This window comes from Takifugu flavidus, chromosome 3 (assembly GCF_003711565.1).
Source record: "Takifugu flavidus isolate HTHZ2018 chromosome 3, ASM371156v2, whole genome shotgun sequence".
NCBI classification, from domain to species: domain Eukaryota; kingdom Metazoa; phylum Chordata; class Actinopteri; order Tetraodontiformes; family Tetraodontidae; genus Takifugu; species Takifugu flavidus.
Genome location: NC_079522.1, coordinates 8,320,250 through 8,331,530, shown reverse-complemented (window position 1 = coordinate 8,331,530; position 11,281 = coordinate 8,320,250). Strand labels below are relative to the sequence as shown.

Here is an 11,281-nt window from a genome sequence, read left to right as displayed (position 1 = left end):
TGACGTATCACTAATAACTAAAGTTATCAACGTATTTGTAGTTAAACTCAGAAAAAGTCCCCAGGTGGCCAAAGAAAATGCGATTCAATTCTGGCGATGTTCCAGATACAAAAGGAGCTTTGACCTTTGATCATCCAAAAGGTTAGAGTAATGTGGCTTTGCTCACAAAGCAACATGATGATGGTAAATTTGATGCTTGGTTCTTCAAGGTCTCGCTGAGAGAGGTTGTTGAAACACTGAATCATCTTCTAGTTTCTTCCTACAACCTAAAATAGGCCCTCAGCTAGACCTTGAACTAATCATCTATTCCCACTTCAAACGTGGCCATAATCCAGTTTACAATAAAAACACACCATTAATTGAAAATTCTGTTAAAATTCATGAGGCAGAGCACACATGTTCACCTTTAAAAGCTGTGTTCTGATTAAATGCAATAAATTTAGGTGATGTTTCTCTTTCCAAAGGGACTTTTACCTTAAAGGTCAAAAGTTAAGTGAGTTTGACCGTAAAGCAACCTGAGTTTTGTAACCTTGTATTGTGTCTATTTACCCGCGTATACTATACTACAGGTGTGTCACAATGTGGGAAAATGAGCGGTCTGTCCTCTATCTTCTTTTCCCTAGTTTTGCAAGTAGCAACTTTGAATTTTGGATATTTGTTCTTTTCCTTTTTACCCCACAATTGATTAAAAAAGAAACAATCTGTTTTCAGACAGAATTTAATTTTGAACCAATTAGAAATAAAGAAATCACAATCAGGTACACAGGAAACAATTTGCTCAAGGTGTGAAGCTATAGATTTTACATTAGTTATTACCCTTTATCAAAATAAATGACCTACCTGACACACAGAAAACAAATCTTTGCCAATTCTGACAAACCAAACATCAGATGTTTTTTTGTTGTTTTTTTCATTGTGATCATGTGCTATGTTGCCATGTTTATATAACAATGTGAGAAAGTATAGAAGATTTAAACTAGTTTTGCCACTGCAGATATTTTGCAAAACTGAACAAATGCAATTACATAAAAATAAACAGTATTATGCTGGAAGCAGCTACTAAATGTATGACATGTAATCACTTTAAGACTAACCTTTAAAGCATGCACCATGCAATAAAACATGTTTCAAGCTGAAGTAGTGCATAATCTGACTTCACTTGGAGAACAATTATGTTTTTACATGATGGGCAGACATTGAGTCAAGAGTGTCTGCACTGCCCCATGGAGGCTGTCATCTTTGATCTGCAGGATTACTAAAATGTAACTGGAAAATTAAAAGATGTTTTCATGAAAATTTTACTGCCTTTAAAGGTTGTTTTTTTTTTTGCAGGGACAACATGAACACTGAAACCTACTATTTTGCAGTCACTTACCCATTTATTCATATGAAAGCTGATGTCTGCCTTTAACATTACCAAAAACAAGTTTCTATGATACAAATACTACTCTTTCCACTGCATGAGACATCTAACTGGGTAAAATAAAGATTAGTAAGTATAGTGTGCCTGCTCTGTGGCAGGGTCCCGTGGATGCTCAAAGGTAGAACTTCTTGGGACGGCGGGCACAGGAGAAATGCGCGAATGCTCATATGAATAGCCTTCTGCTACAGGGATTCTCCGAATCGGACTTCGGTCGCGTATATAATATGAGCTGACTGTGGTTGGTGGAGGAGGAATGGGACACTCGTATGGATCAATACTCGAGGGTGGCGCCCGTTCTCTTATTAAAGGTATGTTGGTGGATGCTGATGGAGCAGGCACGGGCACGGCGCGATTTTCTTCAAAATAACTGCCTCCGTAGGTATTCGCCCTGTACTTCTCGTAGTAATCCACGACCCCGTATGGATCCCTCTCGTCGTAAGGAAACCGTCGCACCGGGAAGGATGGTACCGCGCCGCAGACCGAGCCATCGTTTCTGTACACTGCCTCGCTGCCGTACATCCGAGCCACGCTATGATCCCCGATGGCGCTTATGCTGTAACCTGGATGCATCCCGTATTTCACTGCGCTCTCATAGCCTGCGCCCCTTCTGTACCCTGTCATGCTGCTGTGACCGGAACCCCTGGAAAAACCATGAACTGCAGCGTAGCCGCCACCGTGATCCGGATCGCCACTGAAGTCGTGATGATAACCTTTGCCACGCCCGGCGTATTTCGGAGTATCGTAGCCATCGGGGTTTGGCTCTGAGCCGTTTCGGGGGTGGCCATTTTGGTCTAGGGGGCATTCTTTGGACCAGTGGCCTTCTTGCCCACAACGATAACAACCCGATCGGTTTCCCATTCCCGGCGCAGTACGCAGACGGCTAGTCGAAAGCTTCACGCTCATCAGTTTGCCTTAAAAAGAAAAAACCGGATAAGGACTTAATCATTCACATGATGAATTTTGTCACGTAATCCACCAATCTGTATTATGCTCCAAAAGAGTAACAAGACTTGGGCTTGAAATAAGCAAACATTAAAGCTGAAATCCGTAAACTTTCCATGCATCGTTTTGTCCAATCGGTGAAGAAATCTAAGTAAAATAATGTAAAGATAAGAGCCGTTTATACTGGGATTAAGTGCTAAGCGAGAAAGCCAAAGGATTGACCGTGCGAAAAAACAATCAGTGCACTAGCATCTGTGTCCAAAATGTATGTCCGCGTTAATAAACATACAAAAATGCACACAAGTAAACCCAAGCAGGACCCGAGTCTACGTGGTTGAGTTTCGGTTGTGTGACTGTGGATCTGCTCAGTCTCTAGTTAATTGTATGTAAAATGTCTCGTGATGCGTCAAACACAATCGTAGATGTGTGACACCAAATACTATTACGGATACCAGCTTTAAAATGTGGCGACTGTTGATGGTTTTTCAGATTAAAATCAAACCATCTCTCAAACGTGAAGGTTCCCATTCATCCGGGCCATAGTGGTTCTTCAAGGTCTATCTGAGTCAACTGGACTGTTGAAAGGAACTGTGAGGAAGCATCTTCCAGTTTCTTCCAACAGTCCAGTTGGCCCTCAGCTAGGCCTTGAACGAATCATCAATTCCTACTTACCCAAAATATGGCCATCATTCAGTTCACAATAAAAACAAACACTATTTATAGATGAAAATTCTGTTAAAATTCATGAAGCACAGCACAAGAGTTCACCTTTAAAAGCTGTGTTGTCTAACTGATTAATGGCATCCATGGCATCTTCCATTCGCTCCATGTGAACAAAAGCATAGTTTTTTACTATGTCGCACTCCAGCACGGCGCCAAACTCTTCAAACTTTGCCCTCAACTCCTGATTGGTACAGGCAATATTGCCAACGTGCAGCTTAGTGGAACCTCTCGATTTGCCGCGGCTTAACTCTACGTTCATGGGCTGGCCGTTCAGCTCGTACTGGTGGAGGTTGCGGATGGCTTCATCCGCCTCGGCTTTGTCATCCATGTGCACAAAACCGAAGTTCTTGACAATGGTGCACTCGGCAATCTTGCCATACTGGGAGAAGAGAGAGCGAATCTCATCTGATGTCGTCTCTGATGCCAAGTTTCCGATGAATATTTTCACCATGATGGAGTGTCAATGTTGCTAAAGGTGGGGGAAAAAAACAGAATTAATTTAAAACATCCATATATTTTTTGATTGGCTTCAAACCTACAACTGCCACATGGAGCCATTTGGAATACATTCCAAGAGGCCAGAGGTGCATGTATACAAAGTAGACGTAATAAATCGCTGTAAAGCTTGTTGATGACGTCATCATATCTGCCTCGCAGCCAGTTTTCCACATGTGTGTTTTAGGGGGGTTCGCGTAGGTATTGTATCATCTTGACCGCGATTGGTTCGCCAAAGAACATCATTTATGGTTGTCGCTTTTCCAAGTTGTATTCGAAATTTTAATCCTTTTGACCAGGATGATCAAAAGTACTTTGTTGGCAGCATAAAGTATGCAGAAAAATGGTTATATAGCCTAATTTATAGCCTGTTAAAGGGAGTTATTTTATGGTTGACTCGTAGGGTTTTTCTTTGTCCAAGCGATGTCCTGTATGTGCTCTTTGCTATCCAAACACTTTATTTGGTTTTTGAAGAAGTGAGCAATTGTGCATTTTCACTATGTTGCACTATAGAAAACAGCCTGTTCCACTGTTTTTATTTAAGATATGAGAAATGTTATTTTCACTATGTTGCACAATAGATTGCTGGGTTTGAAGATCTGCAAAATAACCGTTCTCAAATTTACATGCCGGCTGTCGCGTATACTGTAACACTGCTACTCGACACTATGTTGTAAATCTACGTTATATGTAATTAAATAGAACCCGAATCTATCAGAGACCCAAACCCATCATTGAATAGCGAAGTCCCTGGACTGACAGTATTTTATAGGATTATTTCTTGTTAATTGTAGCTGACCAACGACTCCCACTTGGAAAGATATACATTAATGTAATTAATGTATACCCAAGTTGATGCTTTACAAACACGCCTATAGGTGCCAAATACAGATTTCTTTCATTTCTCAAAACGGAATTCGCCATGCATCGTCGTTGTAAAGCTCACTTAGGCTAGCAGCTAGCTATGATAGCTTCACATGAAGCAATGTTCGCCACGCTACCCTCATTGTAAAAACTGTTCCATTTATCGAATGATGAATAGCCGTCTCGACTGAAACTCTGCACATTAGTCGACGTTTTTGCTGTATTATTGAGATTAATCCGATGTACAATGTACATCGAAAAGTCCGAAGGTTAGCTTAGCATGCCTGGGGACATTTCCAAAAAAGAATAAAACATTAGACTTTGCGCTAAGTATTAAAAATGAATAGCTTGGTAGCATTTGTCGTGAAAACACGATTCCGCTAGCGTTCATTGTGAGATATCTGAACTTTTACCTTTCTAAGGCTCAGTGTGTCTTGACCCTCGTCGATAAAATGACGCCTATCGAAAGACAAAGTAGACGGAGCTTCCGGTTCCGCTTCGACATGTCTCCTGCCGACCAGCAGGGGGCGCCCGCACACGTGGCCAACAAAATAGGATTCTTCTTGCAACAATAACCCAACATACCACGTTAATTTCAGCGTCTTTTCAAGATTATCCGTGTAACATTTGGTTTCCCATACAATATTTATAATTCTTAACCAACTGAAGGAAAATGAAAGGTAGAAAGAATAATCACCACCATGCTGCACCCTTTCAAGCCACACTGTAAGACACACGATTTTGCAGTTTACAGAAGCATAAAGGGATAGAATCACCACACGCTGGCACATTTTTTTATTGATTTAATAGTCTAATAGCACCAGGCAGGAATAAGCAGCAGTACTGCTTTTTGCAGGGTGGGTGCAACAGCTGCCCAATGCTGTCAGACTGCCCTGGAGGGGGTAGGAGGGTCTGTCCAGCATAGCTGTTAGCTTAACCAGCATCCTCCTGTTGCCCACCTCCTCTAGGAGTAGCCCAGGACAGAGCCAACCCTCCTGACTAGCCTCTCCAATCTCTCTCTGCCCAAATGCCTACCCAGCAGACAACACTATAAACCATTGGGAGGCTCCAGCTGGACCATTTGGGGAAGGGGGGGGCAGCAAGAGCATACAGCATATATTCTCAAACATTTTGAAATCAGTGCTGTGATGTAGGATAATTCTGACTGTTATTTGTTATTCTGTTAACAGAAATTCCTTATTTTGGAGCGGCACAGCTCCCGTTTGCTATAGGAAGCTCCCTTGGCGGGAACCTCGAGGCGTCTAAAAGCAAAATATCGGCATGTCTTCAGCATTTTGCACTGCTTAGCGTTGAATGACTTAACCACAGAATGATATTGTTAGTTGTTTTTTTTTATTTATACAGGATGGTGTACACACAACAAAGTGTTGCATTGTTCTGTGGTGTCTCCCATCTCATTGTAGCTGTACCTCAGCATTTTTGCAAAGGTCTTCTCAAATTATGCAAAACTATAGGTTTGAGTTGAAACTGTGTAGATTGACTATTATACACAGAAGTCCTGTTTCTTTGCACCCTGTCCATTGCATAAAAAATGTCAAGCAATGTGAGGTTATTTTGGGTTTATTAAAAATGAGTTTATGTGGGTTTCTTGAAAAACAAAAGTATGCTTTTTCTTGTGTAGGCAGTCTGAGTAATATAAACCCACCCATGTGTGTGTGTGTGTGTGTGTGTGTGTGTGTGTGTATGAGGGGTCGATTCCAGAGGAACAACTGCCTCGTGAAACGAAGAGCAGCAGCTCAAGATTTAAAGACATCCTTGCACTTTTGCTCCAAGACGCTGGACATCCATTTGGACAAACCTGCTGCTTGCTGTGGAAAAATCCTTTAAAACTACCAAATGAATAAGGACTGCGTAAATATAATATATAATATAATACTCCGGAATGTCCAAATCCATAGATAGATGGCACTGTTCGGATGTGGAATGATGTATTCGTTTGAGTGGATATGCCGATTTGGTGCAACAGTGTGCTGTCGTCAAAGACCGGTTTGGACAAAACGACTGTTTATCCGTTGTAACAAACACCTAAAGTCAGAGGTGCACATGTAATTGATCGAAATTTACAGATCACAGCAGACGTGTCCTGAAGCTAAACTGTGTATTAATACACAAACACAGCTCAGGTAATACAAATGATTTGATTAAAACAAGATGCTAACTCTACAAATAACACACAGAAACAAGTCATCTTCGCTGTATTTAACATCAGAGAGTGATACACAGGTCTTAAAAAAAAAAAAAGAAATGGGGGGAAAATGAACTAGAAAATACTGAAGAGACAAAACATAACTGGTTTCAAAATATATAACAACAGTTTGCCAATCAGCCATTCAAAGAGGTTATATGTATGCAAAAAAAACCACCCATTTGCAAGCAATTAAGATGTCTGGTGCCTCAAAAATGCCAAGAGTCTTTATATTTTGACATATCGTATTCTTTGCAGCACAAGATGGAGGCATCGAGGAATTATGGAGCTTGAAGAAAGGACAGCAGAGGTCCTGCAGTTACCTAAAAAAGAGCAGATTATTTCCTTTTTAGAATCAGGCCCCCCGCCCTTTGCCCCCAACCACAGCTTGAAGAGAATAGAAAATAGTTACAATGAATTTGGAGATCGTCGTGTCGTGCCCCGCACACCGGTGAAGTTATTGCAGTTATTGTATATGAAGTTATTTTAAATGTCCCTTCAGAGATTAAAGTAAACTCATTCTTTCTTTCTCACCTTGGCACCACGGCTTTTAATAGGTTGAATAGCGTGACGCGTAATGATCTTTGGGCTGAGGGGCAACGTAGGAGCTGCTGGAGGCCGTCACGGGCGACAGGCGCGTTCGCTCGCAGGTGTAATCCGCCGTGGAAACCGGCGCCGCTCGGACGGGGCTGCGGTCTCGGGCGAAATACGCGCCGGCGGATGACGTTGGAGGTAGATGCTGACGTTTGAAAGGGTTTATGATGGTGGGGATCTTTGACAGGGTCGGGGGAGGGGGCGGCGGAGGCGGCACGTAGGACATGTGACGCTCTTCGAAGTAGCTGGAGCCGTAAGGGCCGGCCCTGTATTTCTCATAACAGTCAACGCCGCCGTAGAGCTGATCCCGGTCATAAACCGCCGATCTCTGAGGAGGGCACGGCGCTGCTCTGGGGTACCTTCCCCCAAGCTCCGAGGTGTAGACGCCGGACCTGTGAGGGGGAGGCGGAAACCCACCGACGTAACCAAGGCGATTGTACTCGGAGCCCATATATTCAGCTCCCATAGGCGGGGCCATCCCATAGTTTCCCCTGTCGAACGCCGGGGGGCCGCGCGACGGGACCCGACCGCTGCGGCTTCTCGCGCCGTCGCCACTGTTCCGACCGACCGGACAGTCTTTCGACCAGTGGCCGTGCTTTCCGCAGACATAGCAGCCAGTGTGACTTCCCATTCCCGGAGCGGTGCGGAGCCGACTGGTGGACAGCTGTACGCTCATCAGCTTGCCTTTTAAAGAGAAAGAGGACACGCATAAAGACCACGTCCCGTTGTGTTTTCCCCCTTTACGCGATAAGCCTCCACCTGACCTCAGAAATATTGAGCGCATTTAATGCAACTGACAATAACTGAACTAAGCAAAATGACCCACTATGCCAGGTGCAGGTGAGTTAAGTCCAGTTGGACTGGAGTTGGACTGTCCCTGACTTTACAAGACATTGCGTCCTCTCCATTTAAAAGTGGGAAAGAGACACCAGCAAGAAGATCAGGTCAACAGAGCATTACAATGAAATAATCCAAATGTGTATCCAAAGACAAACACAACTGGCTCAAACCACCCCAAGGGTTCACCTTTAAAGGCGGTGTTGTCCATCTTTTCAATAGCCTCCATGGCGTCCTCCATCCGCTCCATGTGAACAAAGGCGTAGTCCTTCACAATGTCGCACTCCACTACCTGGCCGAACTCTTGGAACCTGGCCCGCAGGACGTCGCTGGTGACGCCTTCCCCGAGATTGCTGACGTGCAGCTTGGTGGTGGATTTGGGCCTCCCTTTGCTGAGCTCTACGTTCATGCGCCAGCCGTGGAGCTGGTGCTGGTTAAGGTTCTTAATGGCCTCCTCCGCTTCAGACACGTTGCTCATGTGGACGAAGCCATAGTTTTTCACAATGTCGCATTCTGTGACTTTTCCATACTTCTCAAACAACTCCCGCAGCTCCTGAGGCGTCGCGGTGCAGGTGAGGTTGCCGATAAAAATTTTCACCATGGTGATGGTCTGTGTATCCTAAAAGACAGGGGAAAAAATGATCAACAGAAATATTAAGGGTTAAAAGGATTAAAAATGACCATCTATTTATAATAAACTGATCCTAGCAGATATTCAGTTTTTCTATTAAAGAGACATGAGACAAATGATCAACATCTAAGTGATTAACACATAACCTGTACATTGTGTATTTTTAATGTATAAGACAAACTGTACATGAAAATATATTTTTTTTGAAAAGTAAAGATACACAAATCTGGTTTCTTTGATTTGTTGTATTGCAGCCTTACAATAGAATGAATGAACACATTTGAAACCTAACAAAAAAGCTAAAATTCATGCTACATTGTCATGCCTCAAGTACAAATTGTATTAAAGAGCACAATACCTGAGATGATAAGTACCAACCATCACATGCTAAACCACGGTAAACTCTGCCAATTTCACCAGTCACTGGTTTTAGCCCATTCAGTAAACTGGAAAGTCACGTTGTCAATATTGATTAGAATATTACAAATGTAAACATTTTGAGCTGACAACAGACGGCTTTGTTCTAAAACCATATCTGTGGATGCCAAACATCTGCTGTCAAGCTACTCCTTTGTCTGCAAATTCAAAGTGCGGACAAAGGGGGAAAAAAGGCTTTATATGTGAGGACCCACACCCACTCCAAAAGGTCCTAGTTTAAAACTGCTTAGTGAATGGACTAGAGCCATTGCGGTGTTTCCCTTGAAACAAAAACCTAAAACCACAGAGTTAAAGATTTCTAACCAGTAGGAGCAGACCCAGTTGTCCACTTTTGAAAGGAGCAATGCAATCTGCTCGGTAACAAGAGGCATGTGTGCGTGGCACATCAGAGAAACAAAAAATACAAAGCTCGGATACAAAAGCCTGTCATCACAGTCTGCTCTTAGACAGACTGGTCCACTCATAATTGATGGAGATGGGATGGAAATTTGACCAATTATACTGTATTAAATATGTTGAAGTACTAATCAATCCAGTGAAATGTCATGGTGATGTCTCATGAAAAGCCATTCTCATTTAGAAATGAGAAACAACCCCACCGGGGGGTGTTGGAACCAGATCGGCCCAGTGTCCTGTGCTTCCAGATGACAGCAGGTATGACTGGAAGTGACCCTTTAACCTCGGAAACAGGCAACGCAAAGAAGCAAAGGAGGATCATTAGAAAGAAAATACAATTCTGCTGCCAAAGTATATATATATATATATATATATATATAGTTTTGTAGGCACAAGACAAGTCGTTTTCCCTTTCATTCCCTTGATCAAAGCAAAACTTTGAATGATATTGTAATTTGATTATACAATTTGTAATTTTAGATGGCCTTTTCCCCCCACTCTGGTGACAAAATTGGAATTCTTTACTGGCAGATAGTTTTACGATGGCACACGATACAATTGAACTGGGTTGAACTGTTGAGGTCTTGTTATAAAAAACTGCACTTTTCCTTGTGTCACACTTTACATCGTAAACAGCCGCCATCATGCACATTCCAAGGCGTCGAAGCATTTTTAATACTAAGGAAGCTTAAATATGTTGTTTTTTTTAAGTAAAGGAAACAAACGTGACGTCATCGGCAAGCGCAGGACCCCCGACCCGATCTGGCAGAGCGAGTCGATCTGGCGTCCACCGGTTAATACCGTAACGGAGGGATCCGGGCGATGCATGTCAAACTTCACATTTCATTCAATTAGCACAATCCTCTTTACACATTAGTCGACGCATATACACATTATTTTTGCAAAAGCACTCAGCTGTATTTGTAAACTTACCTGGTGAGCCCAACACCAGGTAACAAATTGTGCTATCTTAATACCTAAAAAGCTCTCCACCATTAACCACGTGTTCACGTGCTTTGTAAGGTTAAGGTAACATGTTAGAGCCGAATTCAGCTACCAAAGATCAAAACAATGGCAGTAACATCAATAGTTTATAGTGCGCAATGCCTCCATGTTTGTCTGTTGTCTGGGGTAAATACAGAAGATCGAAACTCGCACCTCCGTTGGGTACACATTACTTACATACGATTGCCCACCACTTTCAATCTTTATTATGTCGGGGGGACTAAATTATCAACTCGTGAAATCGAATTTCATACTATCGTAAAGAGAAAAGCTTAAACCAACCTGTGCCACAATATTAAGGCCTCGATATCACTGAATGAAAGCGAAATGGCGCTGCTGCACTCGGGATGCTGCTGCTGCTTCTTCTTCGTTTGGCTTTATCGCCGCTCACACGCGTGATTACCGCCCCCTACCGTCGCAGCACAAGTACTGCAGCTCGTCCAAAGGCGTTAAGTTACAACAGCGCCACCAACCACATTGGAGGTTTTCTGTTGATCATTCGTTAATTATATTTTAATTCACTTAATTATTTTTGAAGTCCAGTTCAGGCTTCCATCTCGTTGGTCTTTTCTTTATTTCAGATGATTTTAAGTCATCATTATATTTTTGTCTGAAAAGATAATTTTCTGTTCAACTGAATGCAGTATATACTGTATGTACTTTAGCATAGGTTGCTGTAGTTTGTTCAAAATTTGGAACAAAAAAAATTGTATTTTTCTACCATATT

At 42.5% G+C, this 11,281-nt stretch overlaps 2 protein-coding genes across 5 annotated transcripts; both read right to left on the bottom strand.

The window, feature by feature from the left end:
• Nucleotides 1-702: 702 nt before the first annotated feature.
• Nucleotides 703-5,012, bottom strand: rbm4.1 (RNA binding motif protein 4.1). Its single transcript, XM_057028591.1, has 3 exons — nucleotides 4,861-5,012; nucleotides 3,134-3,557; nucleotides 703-2,334 (listed from the first exon to the last, which is right to left on the bottom strand). The coding sequence occupies exons 2-3, from the start codon at nucleotides 3,537-3,539 to the stop codon at nucleotides 1,490-1,492; spliced, it is 1,251 nt and encodes a 416-aa protein (XP_056884571.1). The 5' UTR covers nucleotides 3,540-3,557; nucleotides 4,861-5,012; the 3' UTR covers nucleotides 703-1,489.
• Nucleotides 5,013-6,012: 1,000 nt separating this feature from the next.
• Nucleotides 6,013-10,991, bottom strand: LOC130523355 (RNA-binding protein 4.1-like). 4 transcript variants are annotated; one of them, XM_057028597.1, is made up of 4 exons: nucleotides 9,753-10,713; nucleotides 8,274-8,703; nucleotides 7,188-7,931; nucleotides 6,013-6,976 (listed from the first exon to the last, which is right to left on the bottom strand). In XM_057028597.1, the coding sequence occupies exons 2-3, from the start codon at nucleotides 8,683-8,685 to the stop codon at nucleotides 7,204-7,206; spliced, it is 1,140 nt and encodes a 379-aa protein (XP_056884577.1). In that variant the 5' UTR covers nucleotides 8,686-8,703; nucleotides 9,753-10,713; the 3' UTR covers nucleotides 6,013-6,976; nucleotides 7,188-7,203. The 4 variants fall into 4 exon arrangements, with proteins under 4 accessions (XP_056884577.1, XP_056884575.1, XP_056884576.1 ...); XM_057028595.1 differs by lacking the exon at nucleotides 9,753-10,713 and adding an exon at nucleotides 10,837-10,991 and having other exon boundaries at nucleotides 6,013-7,931; XM_057028596.1 differs by lacking the exon at nucleotides 9,753-10,713 and adding an exon at nucleotides 10,732-10,754 and having other exon boundaries at nucleotides 6,013-7,931.
• Nucleotides 10,992-11,281: the final 290 nt, after the last annotated feature.